Consider the following 17,586-nt stretch of genomic DNA (forward strand, 5'->3'; position numbering starts at 1 on the left):
TGTGTGTGTGTTTGTATGTATCTTTCTTTAAAGATTTATGTATTTATTTTAGAGAGGGATGGAGGGGCACAGGGAGAGAGAATCTTAAGCAGACTCCACGCCCAGTGCAGAGCCTAACGCAAGGTTCAATCGCACAACCCTGAGATCATGACCTGAGCTGAAACCAAGATTTGAACACTTAACGAACTGCATCACCCAGGAGCCCCAGTTGATATATATTTTTAAAGTGTAGGTGTGTATAAGGAAAAATACTCAAAGACATTGGAATAAAACACTGATTTGTAGGCGTAAAGATGTAAGTGAAAGTACTGGCATAAAATTACCTTTCCAATTTTTGCCTTCTGAGTACTAGGTGTTAAGAATATAGGTATTGGGATGCATGGGTCGCTCAGTGTTGGGCCTCTGCCTTTGGCTCAGGCCATGGTCTTAGGGTCCTGGGATCAAGCCCCTCATCGGGCTCTCCATTCAGCGGGAGCCTGCTTCCCCCTCTCTCTCTGCTTGCTTGTGATCTCTCTCTCTGTGTTTAAAAAAAAAAAAAAAAAAAGAGAGAGAGAGAGAGAGAGAGTAGGCCTCATGAAGAACATGCTAAAAATAGTGTTTTCAATGTAAAAAAATAAAAACTGTTAAAGAAAATTCACATTCCCTCAGGTGTGTTTATTGCCAATTATATTTATATCAGTTTGACATTCTTATTTCGTGCCATGCTGCAAGATGAAAGTTTGGATACCATTTTCTTAGTGGGCAAGTTTCATGTCAGCATATCCATAGTTATAATCATAATGAGTATACAATGTTGTGTGCTGGGTTTTATACTTAACATTATTTTCCAGACCCTTGCCAAGTTAAGTCAAGAGCTTTTAGAGGAGTGATACGATAATACTATAGCCATATTTACACCAACTGCCACAGAATCTGAGGGAAGCATGAGCTTTAGTTAATGTGATTTCTTATGGCCTATTTTCATGGCCCCTTGAGACCCAGGTACCAGCTTATTGGAGACTCGGGTAGGATCATACAGGCCTCCTCAGAGAGACTGAAGCTTTGGCATAGCTTCCTGAGAACATGGTGACCCTGCCCCAGCCAATCTGGAAAAACAGCGTCAAGGACATAAGGTGTTTACGAGCATTTGAGAACGTCACCCCAACCCTGCCCTGAGCCCTAACCCTTCTCCATGTGTTTGTTCTCCTACACCAAGTCATTAATTCCCAAGGGTTGCATCCTATGGCCAAGTCAAAAGTGGCATAAAGCCTAAACTAGTTGCCTAGAGTCTTCATAAAGTCTGTGTGATGTTTCTGTGAAATAGTTCCAAGGAGGATTTAATTCTAACATTAAGACGGTGCTACTTTAAACAGTGAGGGAAGTTTGTATTGGTGGCAATATACATTAGTTTAATAATATTGGAGGGAAATGTGATGATACAGATGAACAGCCATATAGATACCCCCACTGTTTTTACTTATTCCTGAAATGTTATTATGAGGAAATAATCCATAATGCATAATAGTATAATAGTGTAAAATGTATAATAGTATAATAGTATAAAACTGGAAAATGGTTTAAATATCTAACAGTGGAATAATGGTAAATTCTATTATATTAGCCAGATAGAATATTATATAGCTAAAAAGAAAGTTATAAGGAGTATGCAAAATATAGAAAAGTATATATGAAATAATGTTAAGAGCTAAAAAGAAAATAAATGAATCACAAAATTATATATTCACTGTGTACATAACTATGAAAGATAAGTAGATAGATAACAATAACATTGGGAAGAAATTAACCTTTAAGAGAAAGGAAAGACAAAAATTCAAGGATGACCTAGTCTGAAGCAATCATAAGATTTATTGATTTCACTGTTGTGAAGGGACATGTAAGAGAATAATAGTGATCTCAGAGCTCAGCCTTGAGTTCATGTGGGAGGCCTGCGCGGATTTCCTGGTACCGGTTTTCTTTTTCAGTTTTAGACTCTCTTTTTTGTGTCCTAGACTTTCTTGTCTAGAAAATACTGAACTAGATCCAAGCTATAAAAATCAGTTCTTAAAATTCCAGCAGAAGTTACTATGGAGAAATGAAAAAAAAAAAAATGGATTTGGTTGGAAAGTGGGATTAGAATGTACATTTTTTTAAATCCTAACTTTGCTTACATTTTTAATAAAATATCTTTAAAAATTAGTAGCTGCCATCCTTATCCAAATACTTGTTTGCACAATACCAGGATATAATTGTCTGAGGAAAATCTGCGATTATAGTTTTATATGGAAGAGTAGTTTCTTAATACTGTGGTCTATTAGTAGCGTTGTTTTTGTTACCTCATTTCTAATTATTAGTAGTCTAAAAAGTGGGAGCAATATCTCATAGTAGCTAAATTTTTGTATCTTTGCCTAATACATTTCATTACTAAACAAGCAATAACAGATTTGTAACAGGTTTATCACATCCTTAGGAATTTTCTTCATGGAGTCTCTTTTGAGAGATCTTCTAAAGAGTAAAACTAATTTTAACTTGAATCACTGGGAAATCTGCTTCTGGGAATAAAAGGGATCTTTTTATTACCAAAGTTGGATAAGAAGCAGGAAGGAAATACATAACGGTTAGCTGTAAACTAGGGTTCTTTTATTAGGAATTTACTTTGATTATATTTTATCTGAAAAGAGCATTGATACTTTTTAAAAAATCATCTTGAAGATTCATCTGTATGTCTTTTTGTTGCCTTAAAAAATTGTGTTTGGCAGCGTTCTAAAAAGCAGTTAGACTAACAGACTGCTGTCTTATTCTGTGTTGCTCATAACACATCTTTCCTGCACAATAGTTTTCAGATATTAACATCTGATTATCGATGAATTAGGTTGTCAGTTTGTTCTTGAAAATCCTTGAATTTTATGATTGCTGATTCACCTCTCTATTATACCCCCAACATCCCCAGCTCTAAAATAGTGTCACTGTTTTGGTGAGTATCTCAGAAATAGACTTAGTAAGCCAAAAATGGTCACCATTATGTAATATAGTGGAAGGGGAAAAAAAAAAAAAAGAATTAATGCTTGGAAAGAACAAGCTCCCAATTGTTTTCCTTTAAGACAAAAATAGAATAAATGTAATGCCTGCAAGTTGCTTCATGCCGAAGTGTTGCATTTAGTCCTTAGCAGGCTTGGCAGTGGCAGGGGAAGACTCCGTTCTGTTCTGGAATCTGACATGAGTCTCAGCTCCATCATTTCTGTGTGCTGTGACCTTGGACAGGCCACCCCTCTGAGTAATTTTCTGCAGGATGGGTGGAGGCTAAATGAGGGTTCTGTCTAGCCCTGCCAACCCTCAAGGGTTTGACTAGAGAGAGGCAAACCGAGAGTGTCCTCTACAGACGCCACGACCCATCAGGTATTTTTTTAAAAAATGGATGTTCCCACCAGAATAGAACATTTTAATAAGAACATTGATATGGGACATAACAAGGCTTTTAAACAGAGACTTAGAGTCCTTTTTGTCTTCATTTAAACCTGTTTTATTTTTCTTTCTATGACGCTATATAAAAATCTCATCAATATACAAAATCATTCTGAGCCTCAGATTTTCTCATTTTCTCTGGATGAGAGCTTTGATTAGCTTTTTACAAGTTCTTCATTAGTAATTGGCTTTCTCTTTTGTTTTTGTTTTTGGCTGTTGTCTCTAATAAGTTTCTGTTCTATCAAAGAATTCTTTGAGGAGGCTCTGAAATATGCTACTGTGTATTATGTTACAGAATATTACAATTTAATATTCTTTATAAAATGCAACCAACAAGTGCTATCGGGATTAAATGTTCATTTCTTCTTTTTGATGCTGGTGGCTGGGTTGGGTTGTTCAGTCTTATCATCATGCCTGACCTAGTTGTGCAGCCGTTCCTGTTTAATTAATAGACATTTACATAAGCTCTTTTTCCCCCAGCAAGCTTCATAATGGTCTTGTTGGTTATCTCCTCTCACCCTGTGAAGTATCAGCAGTGCTATTTCTATTTTGCATATTAAAATACAGAGAGATTAAATAATGTACAACAAATTGATAACTGAAGAAGTTTGGGAACTCAGGATTCTGACATATTAATGGTGTTGCTTAAAGCAAAAACCTATATCGAGTCTATAAATATATTCAAACTCTGCTTTCTAATCCAGGAGTTGGAGTTAGGACTGTCAGCAGCCCAGGGAGGGAGCCCTTTGTAGATGTATGTAGGAGTGGGAGAATTAGTTTCTGGACTCCCTCTGGAGCCAAGAAAAGAAAGTTTTTGTTAGCAGAGGAGGTAGTGTCTATAAGAACTATTGCTGTGATGTTTGTAATTTTTAATAAATATTCTAGGAAGCCTGGTGGCTTCTGTGCAGCATATGAATTTGAAGAACTCTCCTTTTTTTTTTTTTTTTTAAATCTACCTTTGCAAACACAGTTAAGATTTTATTCCTAATTAACTGGCCACAAAATGTCAACAGGTGCAACTTGGGCCAAGTGTGGCTTCCCTGAGCTCCCCTTGCCTGTCCAAAAAACAAGGAGAGACTTGCTGACCTTTCAGGGTACATGGGCAAGACTTGCGTTTCGTTCCCACTTGAATCTATTTTTAAATATTCTCTCACTGTCCTTGTATCTGTAATCTCTCACACACTCATTTGGGATAGGTATCTGTCCTGGGATATTTCTCTCCTCACCCTGTTTTTCCCTGTCTCTTTTCAAAACTGTAAGAAAGAATTGCTTGTACTTCAAGCCTTGCTTTTGTGCCTTGGCTAGGTCTTGATTACTTCCAGAGAATTCTTTGGATCTGACAGGGGTCGCTTCCGTTATTTAACAGTGTTGCCAACACACTAAACAAAAATGGGCGTTTTTTTTCTTCTCTAACTTTACCAAACTTCTCAGTCCTACCTAAAAGGTGGAAGTCTGTGTGCCCCTCACTTAACTCCCTCCCCACTAAACTTGGAGTAATCTCTTTCTTTCTTAGAGCCTTCAACCACAGGCTTCTCTTCCCGCACCCCAAGTCCTGCCAGCCATTTCAGGCCTGGACTGGATGAAGCACCATGTGTTCAGGAAGTCTTTGCTGCCTCCCACCAGTCCGAACTGACCTCTCCTTTCTCTGAATTCCTATATTCCTGGATTTGTACCTTCTGAGTGCTGTGCAATCTATTATGTGTTACAGTGATTTCTATAACCCTTGAATCGTGAGTGCCCTAATAAGCAAGGGGAGAGATAAGGAGTGGGGAGGAGCTGTCCTCTTCCATTTGAGTCCAGGTCCCTCTGAGCTTATAAAAATATACACCCTGTGTACAGCCCGGTGTTTCCGACTACACTGTACTCAACACAAGTGTTATGGAAACCCCTCACGGTACAATGAAATAATAGTTGAGGAGGCATCAGGATCTCACCATGAGTACCACTCCGGGAAACAAAGAGTCTTTCCACCCACGGGTCCACAGGCCCGGGCGGCCTCTCATTTATTGGCAAGCTCATCTCTGGCCTCCAGCGCTGCCGGCCTTCCTCAGGATCCCTGGCATCTCACAGCGGGAAACCTCTCATTCTCCACTAGTGTCCCTGAGATCCCTACAGTCTTCTCTGGAGTGGGAAGCCTCCTCATGTCTCTTCTCCAAATGATGAAAAGAAAAATCCCTCCCACAGAGGGTATCTCTCTGCCAGCTTTTCTGGTTTCTGCTCACAAGTCTCACTACTACCCCCACTCCCAGCATTGGGCCAAATGAAATTTCTGTTCTCCCTAAGGATCGCTTTTTCCATTCTCTTTAGAAATCCTAAGTGGAGGGGACTGAGTGGTGAAAAATGTATTTGACCTTTGAAATTCTCTCCCCAGAGGTCCAAACCAGGACTTTGAGTATGGGGTGGGGGAGGGGGTACAGCTGGATTGTAAACCTCAGGAGCTGAGATAATGGGATGTTCTTTTATATCTTTCTACTACCTAAAACTAGACTACAAACTCCATGAGAGCAGATTTTGCTTCTGTCTCAAGTATGCTTATATCAAGTATGCCAACAGTGGCTGGCATATAGAATTATGCTCCATAAATATTGCTTTGAGTAAATGAATGGGCAGATGGATAGATAGATGGTTGAATGTTTAGCATGGAGTCTCACTCACAATAGGTATTCAGTGATATTTATTAACACATTCGTCAAAAACATGTGAACTGATACAGGAGTGAGTTACATATAAATTCGTGAGTTTATTATATATTTTAGTAGTGTTTCTTAGTTTCTTAGTCTGGGTAACACACCTTAGGGGGATACTGTGGTGTGGCAGGGGGTAGGCTAACTAGGAGAATTAAAATATGCATCTTGGCACATCAATTTTTTTCAGTAGTAATATAGGGTATTATTTTTTGGAAATAATAAACACCATGGAAGCCAATACATAGATCTTAGAATGTATTGCATAGTTGGCATTTTTTTTTAAAGATTCGTTTACTTATTTGAGAGAGAGTGAGCAGGGGGAGGGGTAGAGGAAGAGAGAGAATCCTGAAGCTGACTACCCACGGAGCACAGAGTGGGATGCATTGCAATGCAGGGCTCAATCCCAGGACTCAGAGGTCATGACCTGAGCCAAAAATCAAGAGTTGGCCACTCAGCCGACTGAGCCACCCAGGCACCCCAGTCGACATTAGTTTTTATATGGAGAGTTATTCCTGGAGTGCCTCTAGACCCTCTCCTTTGTTCTGAGATGCATTTTGGAAGAAATACTTGGAAAAACAGATACTGAAGTTCTTATCTAGAGACTCACAAATGTACAGAAGGTACTGCCCTGGTTTTGTGACAAGGTGAGAAAGTGTTTCTTTTCCTTGAACATCCCCACAGCCCCATAGGGGGCCACTAGGGCATCCCCACAAATATGCCCCTTATAAAACAGGCAGCATATGCTGATAATTTACATTGGCACAGTAGCATGTTTTGTCTAGACAGTGATTCCACTAGTATTTATTGAGTGCCTACTTGGTGAAAGGCACTGTTACGCATGCTGAGATTAAAATAGTAATCAGAATCCTTCCACTGCCCTCAAGGAATTTTAGTTTAGTAATGGAAGATTCCTGTAAACTATTACCTAGGCAGAATGGTGTGGAACTAACCAGTAGGCTTAAGCAGGAGGTGCAGTGGGAACACAGAGGGAGGGCACCTGGTGCAGGACGGAGGTAAAAGAAAGCTGAGATCTGTGGGAGGGAAATGGGCATGAGTAGGTGAGAAGGGGTGGAAGGGTATTCTGTACAGAGAACCTCATGTACGAAGGTTTGGTAAGAAGAATAGTGTATTTGGGGAACAGCAAGTAGTTTAATGATAAACTGTACATAAATATAAGTAAATACCCAGTTTTCTAATTCTGAATAGGATTTTTAAACATAAAAATGATAAAAGAAATGAAAGAAAAAATATAGATTTACTTAGTTAATATTATATTCCACATGTAAATCTCCTGAGCAAAATTTAAGGACAATGAACAATCTAGAAATTTAAAGTATTTTGAATATTACAGCATCTTTTACGGGAGCTGGTGTTATTTGTCTGTGTACCACTCTATTTGAACTAGGGCATGACTCACAGTGATGGTTGAGTGAATGAAAAGAATTAATGTCCTCACAAGTTATGGAAGAGCGAATACCCATTAATAAGAAACCCCCTGCAAATCCTCACTAGACAAAGAGTCAAGAAAACAGGAGCAGACATTTCAACTTGGGAGTCATCCTTGGCTCTTTCTTTTTTCTCACACAGAACATTGAATCCTTCTACAAATCTTGGTGGCTCTTTTTTCAAAATAAATCTCAAACCTGACCATTCTCCCCCACCCACACTACTATCACCTAGTGCAGGCCAACTTCCTCTCTGAGCTACTACACGACGTGCTAGCTGCTCTTCTGCTTCTCCTTCTCCAATATCAAGACTAATATTTGAAACTGTAAATCAGAATATGTCACTTTCTTCAAAGTCTCCCCCATTGTACTCATCATAAAACTCCAAATCTTTTCCATGCCTTGCAAGGCACTCCATGATCTTACCTTTTGGCTTCCTTTTGCCACGATCACCCTTCATTCCACCCTTCATTCCACCCGGCCACCTTGTCTTCATACTGTTTTTTGAGCACTGCAAGCACTCGTCCTCAGGAGGATCTTGAGGTCTTTGCCCTTGTTGTTCCCAAGCTGAAATTACTCATTTTCCAAAGAATTACGTGGCTTGCTCTTTACTTGGTCAGCTCTCTGCTCAAACGTTACCTCTGCAAAGAAGCCTTCCCTCACCAACTTGCTGAAAATAGCATGCCTCCCCATCATTCTCTATAAAGTTTTTTTTTTCCTTTTACCCATTTAACCCTTTCTACTTTACTTAATTCTGTGTAAATCATCTAAGAAGAGTAAAAGAAATTTCTTAAACATACCTCTTCTTCCCTCCCCACCCTTAGGCATCAGAAAAAAGCATATGTGAACGTCTGTGGAAGGATGCACTTATAATACTAGGCCTCAAAGAATTACTGCGTTTATAATTCTACTAGGTCACAATTTAAAAAGTATAGAATTTATAACAAGCCACTAGAAGCCAAAGCTTAACAAAAACAACAAACTGTAGTATCAGATGCTCAAATTCATATCCTAAAAATTTTTGATGCAAAAATACAAATAAATATGTTGAATATAATTATTAAAATGGAAGAAAATACAGACAGTAAAAATACAGGAAGAAAAGACTATCAAAAATGATCAGGTAAATTTAATAAACAACCAAATAGAATTTTTGAAAAGAAAGCAATCTAATTAGAAGGCCTAAACTAAAAAGCAGATAAATATAGTTAAAGGAAGCATTGATGCGTTAGAAGAAGACTCTGAACAAATTATACACATTGTAGAAAAAAATTAAGAGAAAGATGATAAATATAGCAGGCTAAGAGACACTAGGGAGGGAGGAGGACAAAGATGTGTCTAATAGGAGTTCCAGAAGAAGGAACTAGAGGGAATGAAACAGAATGAATATTCCAAAAAGCTAATGCTGAGGCTTTTCTAGGATTGCTGAAAGGACTCTGATATTCAGATGCAGGAAGCTCAGTGAGTCCAAACAGGATAAATGAGAAGGAATTCACACGTGGATACATTATAGTAGGGAAAGAGAAGATCTTATAAGAAGTGACAATGTAACCGAAAGTTCACTTCCAAACAGACAAAAATGGAAGCCAGGAGAAAAAAATGGGATAATATATTCAAAGTGTTGAGAGAATATAATTGTAACCTAAAACTTTTTACCTACAAAGACTTATTTTCAAAAAATGAGGGCAAGATAAAGCATTAACAATATGGGGCATTTACCGCCTACAGATCTTCACTCAGGGTTGTTCTGAGGGACATATTTCAATGATAAAAAAAAAATGATTCCAAAATGAATACCTGAAATATAGGGGGAAAATGGCAAGCAAAAAGAATAGTCAGATGTGAGTCAATTTCAAACACTGAGTTCAAAACATTAATAATTTCTAGTTTATGGGATTAAGAAACAAATGATACAGCTGAAATACTGGACTATGATAGTGCAGATATCAGGAAAGAATGATCAGAGTTAAACACCCCAGGGCACTTGAATTATTTGGGAAAAAGGCAAATGTACTGAGTAACTATATTTTATCAAGTCAAACGTTTACTTAAAGATTGTGGGATAATTTCAAATTCATAAAAAGAGAAAAAAAACAATGAGAAAAAAATTGAGCCTATACTCAATCCAATGGAAAGCAGCAAAGGAGGAAAAATGAAAAGCAAAAGAAACATTAAAAATAGAATAAGGGGGCGCCTGGGTGGCTCAGTGGGTTAAGCCGCTGCCTTCGGCTCGGGTCATGATCTCAGAGTCCTGGGATCGAGCCCCACATCGGGCTCTCTGCTCTCTCGGGGAGCCTGATTCCTCCTCTCTCTCTGCCTGCCTCTCTGCCTGCTTGTGATCTCTCTGTCAAATAAATAAATAAAATCTTAAAAAAAAAAAAATAGAATAAGGAAAGGGCACCTGAGTGGCTCAGTTAAGCGTCTGCCTTCAGCTCAGCTCATGATCCTGGGATTCTGGGATCGAGCCCCACGTCAGGCTCCCTGCTCAGCGGGGAGTCTGCATCTGCCTCTCTTCCTGCTTGTGCTCTCTCTCTTTTGCTCTTGTTCTCAAATAAATAAAATCTTTTTTTTTTTAAAAAATATAGAATAAAAAACTCTAAGGGGCAGCTAGATGGCTCAGTTGGTTAAGCATTTGACTTGATTTTGGCTCAGGTCATGATCTCGGGGTCATGAGATCCAGCCAGGCATCAGGGTCTGCAATGAACGTGGAACCTGCTTCAGATTCTCTCAATCCCTCTCTCTCTGCCAACCCCCGTCCACACTGTATACTCTGCCCCTCCCCCCATTTCTGCACATGTACTCTTTCTCTCTCTAAAAAAAAAAAGTCTAAAATACACTGGAACAAATTAAATTATACCAGGGATCACAAAGTCTATAAGTGAAGTAAGCGCTCCATTTAAGAGATAGATTATAAAGGTGGATTTCTTAAAAACCTGTCAGTGTTATTTTTATGGGAAATATATTATTTATATGAAACATGAGGATACTCGTTGAAAGGCAAATAATATTTTAAATGCATAAGGTAAATGGAAAGTTGATATGGCTATATTTTTACCAAAAGTTCTTTTTGGAGGGCAGAACGCATAATCAGAGATAAGTATGATCACTTTGTATTAAAGCTTCATTCCCTAGGAAAATATATGCATTTAAATAAAGCAGCTTCAGGATATATAAAGCAAAAATTGACAAACCACAAGCAGAAGTGGACGGATCCGCTATTACAGGGGAGATCTGAACTTCCTTGAAAATTTGTAGATCAAATGGATCAGAGTCTAGAAAACGTTGGTAACACAATAACCCAGCTTGATCTAGTAATACCTGGAGAGCACTACAGGCAACAACTCAGGGTTCCATATTCTTCATATGTAATTCTTAAGCACCCATGGAACATTTAAAAATTAAGAACAACAAAATAAATCCAAACAAAATATATGTAGGGCAAAAAATAGAAATAAGTACAGAAGTCTGTAAAACAGAAGACAAAGAAATTTCACAAACACCAACAAAAAAACGTATGGCAGGGAGTGGCATGTAGTTGGCTCTCAAGAAACATCTATCTGTTCAATGAATAAAAAGCAATAGAAAACTACATGTGGGCCCATGATAAAGTTTGAAATTCACCAAATAGTGGTTAAATCTGAGTTGGGCAGTTTTAGGTTATCTTGCTTTTACTCTGCTGTTTTCTGTATTTTCTGAGCTCTCTCAGAAAATGTATTGCTCTTATAATTTTATGAAAGCACATTATTTTAAAATAAGAACAAATAGATTTTGGAAGAGGTGGACTAGAGAGGATTAAACATCCTTGCTGCCCCCTCCGGTCAGTGGGGGAAGGGGGTGCCATGTAAGACTGGACTTTGGAAGTGCTTCACCTCTCACTCCATGGGTGACTTTAAACGTAATCCCTTTGAACCCATTCCCCAAAGTGGCAAAAAGAAAGCCTTCCTCAAAGAATTACTCGGATAGGTGACCCCATGCAAAGCATTTAGTACAGCGTCTCATTCTGTAACTGTTCAATAGCTGTGTTCCTTTCCCTGCTGGAGGAAGCGGGCTTAGGAAATATCCTCTCCATTTCTAAGGAATGTACCCTGAATGGAAGGCAAATTTGATCAGTCTGGAATATGAAGCTGGATGAAAGCTCAGTATGTGAAATTATGTTTGTGCCCTCCTGGAGAGCCAGGAAAATTAAGAAACGAACCAAGAAATTCATCCCCTTTATTAGATGTAAGAATGAAGGTGCAGTATTATCATTTCCTTGTGATAGTCATATCTAATAGTTCTGAAACCAATTCACAGTATTCATGTCAGACTTATTTTATGAGACATTTAACCATTGCTAAATTAAATTTCATAGGAGAATGTGCCTATATAACTCCTCTGGAGTTACAGAGATAGAAATCTGACCCATCATTTCTATTTTCACGGAAAACCATTTAGCAGAACTTTGTTCCAGTAGAAGTGTTTATTGAGTTGTAAGCCTAACACAGTTCATTGGCTGCATGTATTTCCACACTGACATTTTTCTCAGTGCAGATTTGCATCAGTTCATTAGTACTGACAGCAGATGGTAGCACTTTCACACAAATTTACCTTCTGAATTGATCTAAGAAATGTCACTAAAAAGATCCCGACAGTTTTGATGTTCTTCCATTTCTGAAAATGGTATGTTAAACAAATAAGGTGTAGGATTTTAGATTTTTTTTTTTTTTGAACTCCTGCACATAATTCCCAAACTAAAAATGAAAGACAGCTTTCATCTCTGATTCTGGCTGTCTGAGGGAGAAAGTAGAAAATCCAGATAATCTTTCCAGATAGCATGAGCCTTAATCTCCATTGTAGAAAAATGGCTTTTGGAGAATATTATCCAGATTGATTGTCTACACTGATCAGATGGCTTGAATTATTTGTAAATTCTCTACCTTGCCTTGAATACAAATTGCCTGACTTGCAGAAGTAGTGGATTGAATGTGACTGAAAGCAGAGTATTGGCTCAGGTCATAAGGCTAACTTTGAATTCTCTCACTTCTGCAGCATTAGGATATCTCTAAGATTAATCACATTTTTAAACTATGGATCCTTTTGCCTTGAGTTAGGGTTAAGTCATTATAAAATTATCAGGCAAGAAGACAATATTTGCTAAGTGAATAAGGGAATATATGAATTCTAATCACATCAGGGAAACTATTTTTCTACATTATATAATGATTATTACATTCATAATAACTAAGGTGATTATGTCTTAAGGTATTCAGTAGTCTTACATATTTAGAAACAAGGATTTGGGGGTACTTTTAAAATTAATTTTCCACCAGTATTTGAAAAGCAATTAATGGTTTGGTTAATTTGCCATAACTAAGAGAAGCTGTTGCATTTGAGAAAGTGTTGGGTGTTGGCCATATACAGTTTAACCATGGAAGTGATTATGGATGTTTTTGACACATTGCTAGAAGAGTGGTCATGATGAACAACATACTTAAAAAGATTTATTTAACAACAAGAAGGAGCTTTTGGGTTCCAAGTACTCTCAAAATCAAGGGACCCTTCTTATTTTGTTCATGGCACTTACTATTATTTGGATTATCTTGTTTCTTTATTTGTTCTGTGTATTTATTGGCTGTCTCTTGCACTGGCATGTAAGTTCCATGGGATCAGGGACTTCGTTTATCTCTGAGATACAGTGATCTCTGTCACCATATCCAGAACTGTTCCTGGCAGACACGTAAGAGATGATCAGTAGAGGTGTGCTGAATTAATAAATACTAGTTTAAGGCAGGTAAGGGGAGCCAGAATCAAGCTGGACAGAAGGACTTGCTATAGGCATCACACATTTGGGGTGTGACCTCAGGGTCTGCTCAGTGATGGGAGGGAGGGGTAGTGAAAGAGCAGAAAAGAGGGAGCCCAGGCTCTGCTGTAAGAGTCAGGCCACTGGACAGACTCTGGAGGTGGTGGCACTTGGGAGACCTACACCGACCTACACCCAGTCCTCAATCCTCAGGCACCCCCAAACCTCCACACCCAGTGTCTCCAATACACAGTGGAGGTGCCTCCAATTTCCTGTGAGTAGGTTTGTGCACATGCACACAGACGTGAGTGTTTTGGAGTTCGAGGCCAGAGTTAGCAGCAACAACCACACGTAATTCTTTCCAGGGATGCTCTGAGTTCAGCTCCTCCTTGGACTGGCTGAGAAGAGGAGAAGAAGCCAAGAGAAGAAGTTAGGCCCCTAGTCCAAATCCAGCCAACAGGCTTGTTTTATTTGGCCCAGTCTATGTTGGTTTTTTTTTTTTTAAGTGCCAAAATTTAAATTTAGGAGGCTTTACATAAAAATCTGGATTCCTAGGCTATTTTGACAAACGGGAAGACCTGGCACACAGAACCTGCGTTCCCACATGGCACAATTGGCTGGAGCAGAGTAGCAAGCCTAGTCTTGGCTGGGAGCACCCTCCAGGCCCCCACAGTCCCTGTCACCAGCTGGTGTAGTCAACTGACCTTGCTCCTTCAGGTCACCTGTGCAGTCTCTGTAGGTATTTGTCTTAGACTGCTTGGGCAGCTATAACAAAATACCATCGACTGGGTAGTTTATAAACAACAGAAATGTATTCCTCACAATTCTGAAGTCTGAGCTCAGGGTGCCAGTCTGTTCTCATGAAGGCCTTCTTTTAGGTCGCACACTTCTTGTTGTGTCCTCACGTGGCATAAAGGGGTGAGCTAGCGTTTAGAGGGTGTCTTTTATTTTATTTTATTTATTTGTTTATTTATTTTTAAAGATTTTATTTATTTATTTGACAGACAGAGATCACAAGTAGGCAGAGAGGCAGGCAGAGAGAGGGGAAGCAGGCTCCCTGCTGAGCAGAGAGCCTAATGTGGGGCTCAATCCCAGGACCCTGGGATCATGACCTGAGCCGAAGGCAGAGGCTTAACTCACTGAGCCACCCAGGTGCCCCTAGAGGGTCTCTTTTATAAGGTCCTAAATCTCACTCCGGAGGGCTCTACCCTCCTGACCTAATCACCTCCCAAAGCCCCACCTCCTGTAAGACCGTCACCCTGGGCATTAGGATTTCAATATATGAATTTGGAGAAATGCAAACATTTAGACCATAGTAGTATTTGCAGTTGCAGTCTTTGGCATAATGGTGAATCTACAATGTAAACAACCAATAAATTTATTGTCAATAGTTGCTTTAGCGTCAGTACAATTTGTTTGAAGTAACTTGCTACATGGAAACCTCCTAGGGCTCGCCGTTGTTTGTCAAATGATGTGCATTCCCCGACCTTGGCTGCATCTGACCTGTACTTCTATCTAGTCGTTCTCTTACAGAGGCAGTGGAATTCCATCGAATGGGCTTTTGACTTCCAGAAACTGCCTTATAAGCTTGGAAAAGACAGAAGGATAGAAACAGATAAACTCAGGAAGAGAGACAGACAGACAGACAAACAGAAGTATAGCAATTTAAATAATGCAGGCCATTCTCCTGCCTCGTCCCCCTGCCAATTTACCAATCGAAAGTATGCCTGTTGCAGTACAGTCAGGCTCAAAACAATCAACATGTTGGCCTAGTTTCTGAAAAAAAAAAAAAAAAAAAAAAAAAAAAATGTGGAAGATTTTGGTCCCCTTGCAAAGAGGCAAATGAAATGCGTGGTTCAAATGGTCAGGCTTCTGGGCTTGACAGACATCCTTGAGGGAAAACTGGAGAATAATTATAAGCCAAAGAGAAACACCAGTTGACAAAGAGTTCAAGGGAACGGATAAAATTGATCTACAGTTCGTATTGTGTAAAACAAAGCCGTGTGGCCTCCTGTCCTTGACTATACTACTTTATCAATTTCTAACTCCTTCTCTCCAGCTTCTTCTCATGTTTGGATTATGAATTACATTTCAAAACTGAAATTGATCTGTATCTTAATTTAGTAACTTGGAATTTAAAACACACGTTTATTTTAACAAACCAGATTGTGCGTTTTAACTTTTTCAAAGTAACTCACACCGGCTATCCTGGACCAACTCTGATTCCTACAGGAGCACCCAGTGCTTGGACAACCCTTCTTTGTACTTCATCCCTGCAAGACGAATGAATTCATGACTCCTGTGTTAGAGAATTCTCGAAAAATCAATAGGTAAGAAACACCATCAAGATACATTGGCTTTTACTCTTATTTTAAAAGTGTAAATCTTTTTATGTGACTCTAAAAGCTAAGCTAAAAAAGAAATATTTTTTGTAATAAATGTAATGGTTAACAGCTATTGATTTTCGCTGTGTGCTAGGCACTATTCTAGGCATTTTAGATATATTAATATGTTGGATTTTTATAACACCCCTGAGCTAAGTTCCATTATTTTACCCAGTTTACAGAGGAGAAAGCGAAAGCACAGAGAGGTTAAATGACTTGGCCAAGTTCACACAGCTTGTTAAGGGGTAGAACTGGGATTTGAGCCCAGGCATTTTTGCCTCAGAACCATGTTCTTAACCACTCCCTCTGCTACCTTAGCAAATGTGGTAAATTTTTACTGTCAAATTGGAATCACCAAGAGGAGTCAGGAGCCTTAATGCCTTGACTCCTCCTTTAACTACCTCAGTCTCTTTGGATCTCAAGTCCTTGACAGGCGATGGAGCTAACATTTGGAAATGACTGGGATTCCACGTGGTGGGCACACACCTTCGAAGTCAGCTCGTCTTTTCTGTTCGTGGTGATTTTCCACCACTCATCCAACATTAGAGTTGCGTGTGTTTTCACTTGTTTCCTAGGAGTGTCAACTATATCACGTCATGGCTGAGCGTTGTAGGGCCAGTTGTTGGGCTAAATCTACCTCTGAGTTATGCCAGAACTGCCTCTCAGGATGAATGAAGTGTCACTTGACAAGGTAAAAAGGAAAGCCTGCGCTGAATGTTTTGCTATTATAAAGATCCTGTTGTCTCTGTTGCACTTGGGGTCACTACTGGCCCCATCAAATATTAAGTCTTCTTTCATCTTTAATAATGACGGCTGAATATGAACTGTTTGTTTAGGTTCCTGACCAACCTGTGCCCAAGCATTTAGGAAGCATTGGACTTTGCTATAATAACCTCACCCAACTACAGGAGTGGATGATTTTATTTCAGAATTGTTATTCTTGAAATAAGTCTTTACTGTTCAGTTAACCTTCTTTTATTCTCTTAGCTTTTGTTTTGTTCTTGTTCTTCACTTTCTTCCATTGAGCCAAAGAACCTAGAAATTGCAGCATGAAGAACATCAAAAGCATACCTGGCCAGCCCTGGTTTTAATAGGACAAATACCATGCAGTAGTTCAACTCACCAAGATTTTGACATGGATTTATTTTTCCACTGGAAGCAAATTCTGCAGTAGCCGACAGGCTGTGTCCCTCATCTAGAACTGTTGATTTGGAGTTGCTTGCTTTGTTTTTCATTTTATCTTGCCAGGGGCTGAAACTAAAACAAAAATATAATTGTCTCTTTAGAGAATCTAGATTCATGTCTATTGATGCAGGATATACTTCAGGGTCACCTGAGAATCTTTTATGACTGCAAATGCTGGGGTCAACCTCCTGGAACAGCCTCTTTGGAGTGATTATGACACACCTGCTTTTGGAGAACCTCTGGTCTGGATGTACTGTTGGTGTGGTATTTATTCATATTGTTTGGGTCTCCCAACAGGCCTTTTCTAATTCTGTGTATAGCTCCAACAAGCTGGACTTACTTCCTAACACTGGGCATTGCCCTGAGCCTCCTGGTCGGTAGGAATATTCAGGAGATGTGTCTGCAAGGCAGCCTGCTCAGAGCAAGCGGTTGGTCTGTTGGTCTGTCGTCGGGGAGAGGGGATTATCTGCTGGCCAATTGCAGAAGACTGTGCTTGTGCTTTTAGTCTGTAGGTTCGGGGCTGATCTCTCACACAGGGAGCCGAAGTAGAGAACGGGTTAATTCAAACTGCTAGAAAAGCTAAAAGTAAATTTTAAAATGCTGAGCTGCACATATTCATGCTGGGATGAGAGCCTGCTTACATGCTTGCTGGGCATTTTGGTATTTAC

At 39.3% G+C, this 17,586-nt stretch overlaps 1 protein-coding gene across 2 annotated transcripts in view; it reads left to right on the forward strand.

The window, feature by feature from the left end:
* Nucleotides 1-17,586, forward strand: part of LOC111148443 (autophagy related 10) — a 229,656-nt gene extending 212,070 nt beyond the window's left edge. Inside the window, exons 6-8 of one of the 2 annotated variants that reach the window (XM_022504988.1) lie at nt 15,582-15,679; nt 16,309-16,424; nt 17,020-17,586. In XM_022504988.1, coding sequence (XP_022360696.1) covers nt 15,582-15,679; nt 16,309-16,408 — 198 coding nt within the window. In that variant the 3' untranslated portion in view covers nt 16,409-16,424; nt 17,020-17,586. Of the gene's footprint in view, nt 1-15,581; nt 15,680-16,308 lie in introns of both variants that reach the window. The other variant, XM_022504987.1, reaches the window with a different exon arrangement.

Source organism: Enhydra lutris, unplaced genomic scaffold (genome assembly GCF_002288905.1).
Source record: "Enhydra lutris kenyoni isolate GAN:26980312 unplaced genomic scaffold, ASM228890v2 scaffoldscaffold19, whole genome shotgun sequence".
NCBI lineage: Eukaryota > Metazoa > Chordata > Mammalia > Carnivora > Mustelidae > Enhydra > Enhydra lutris.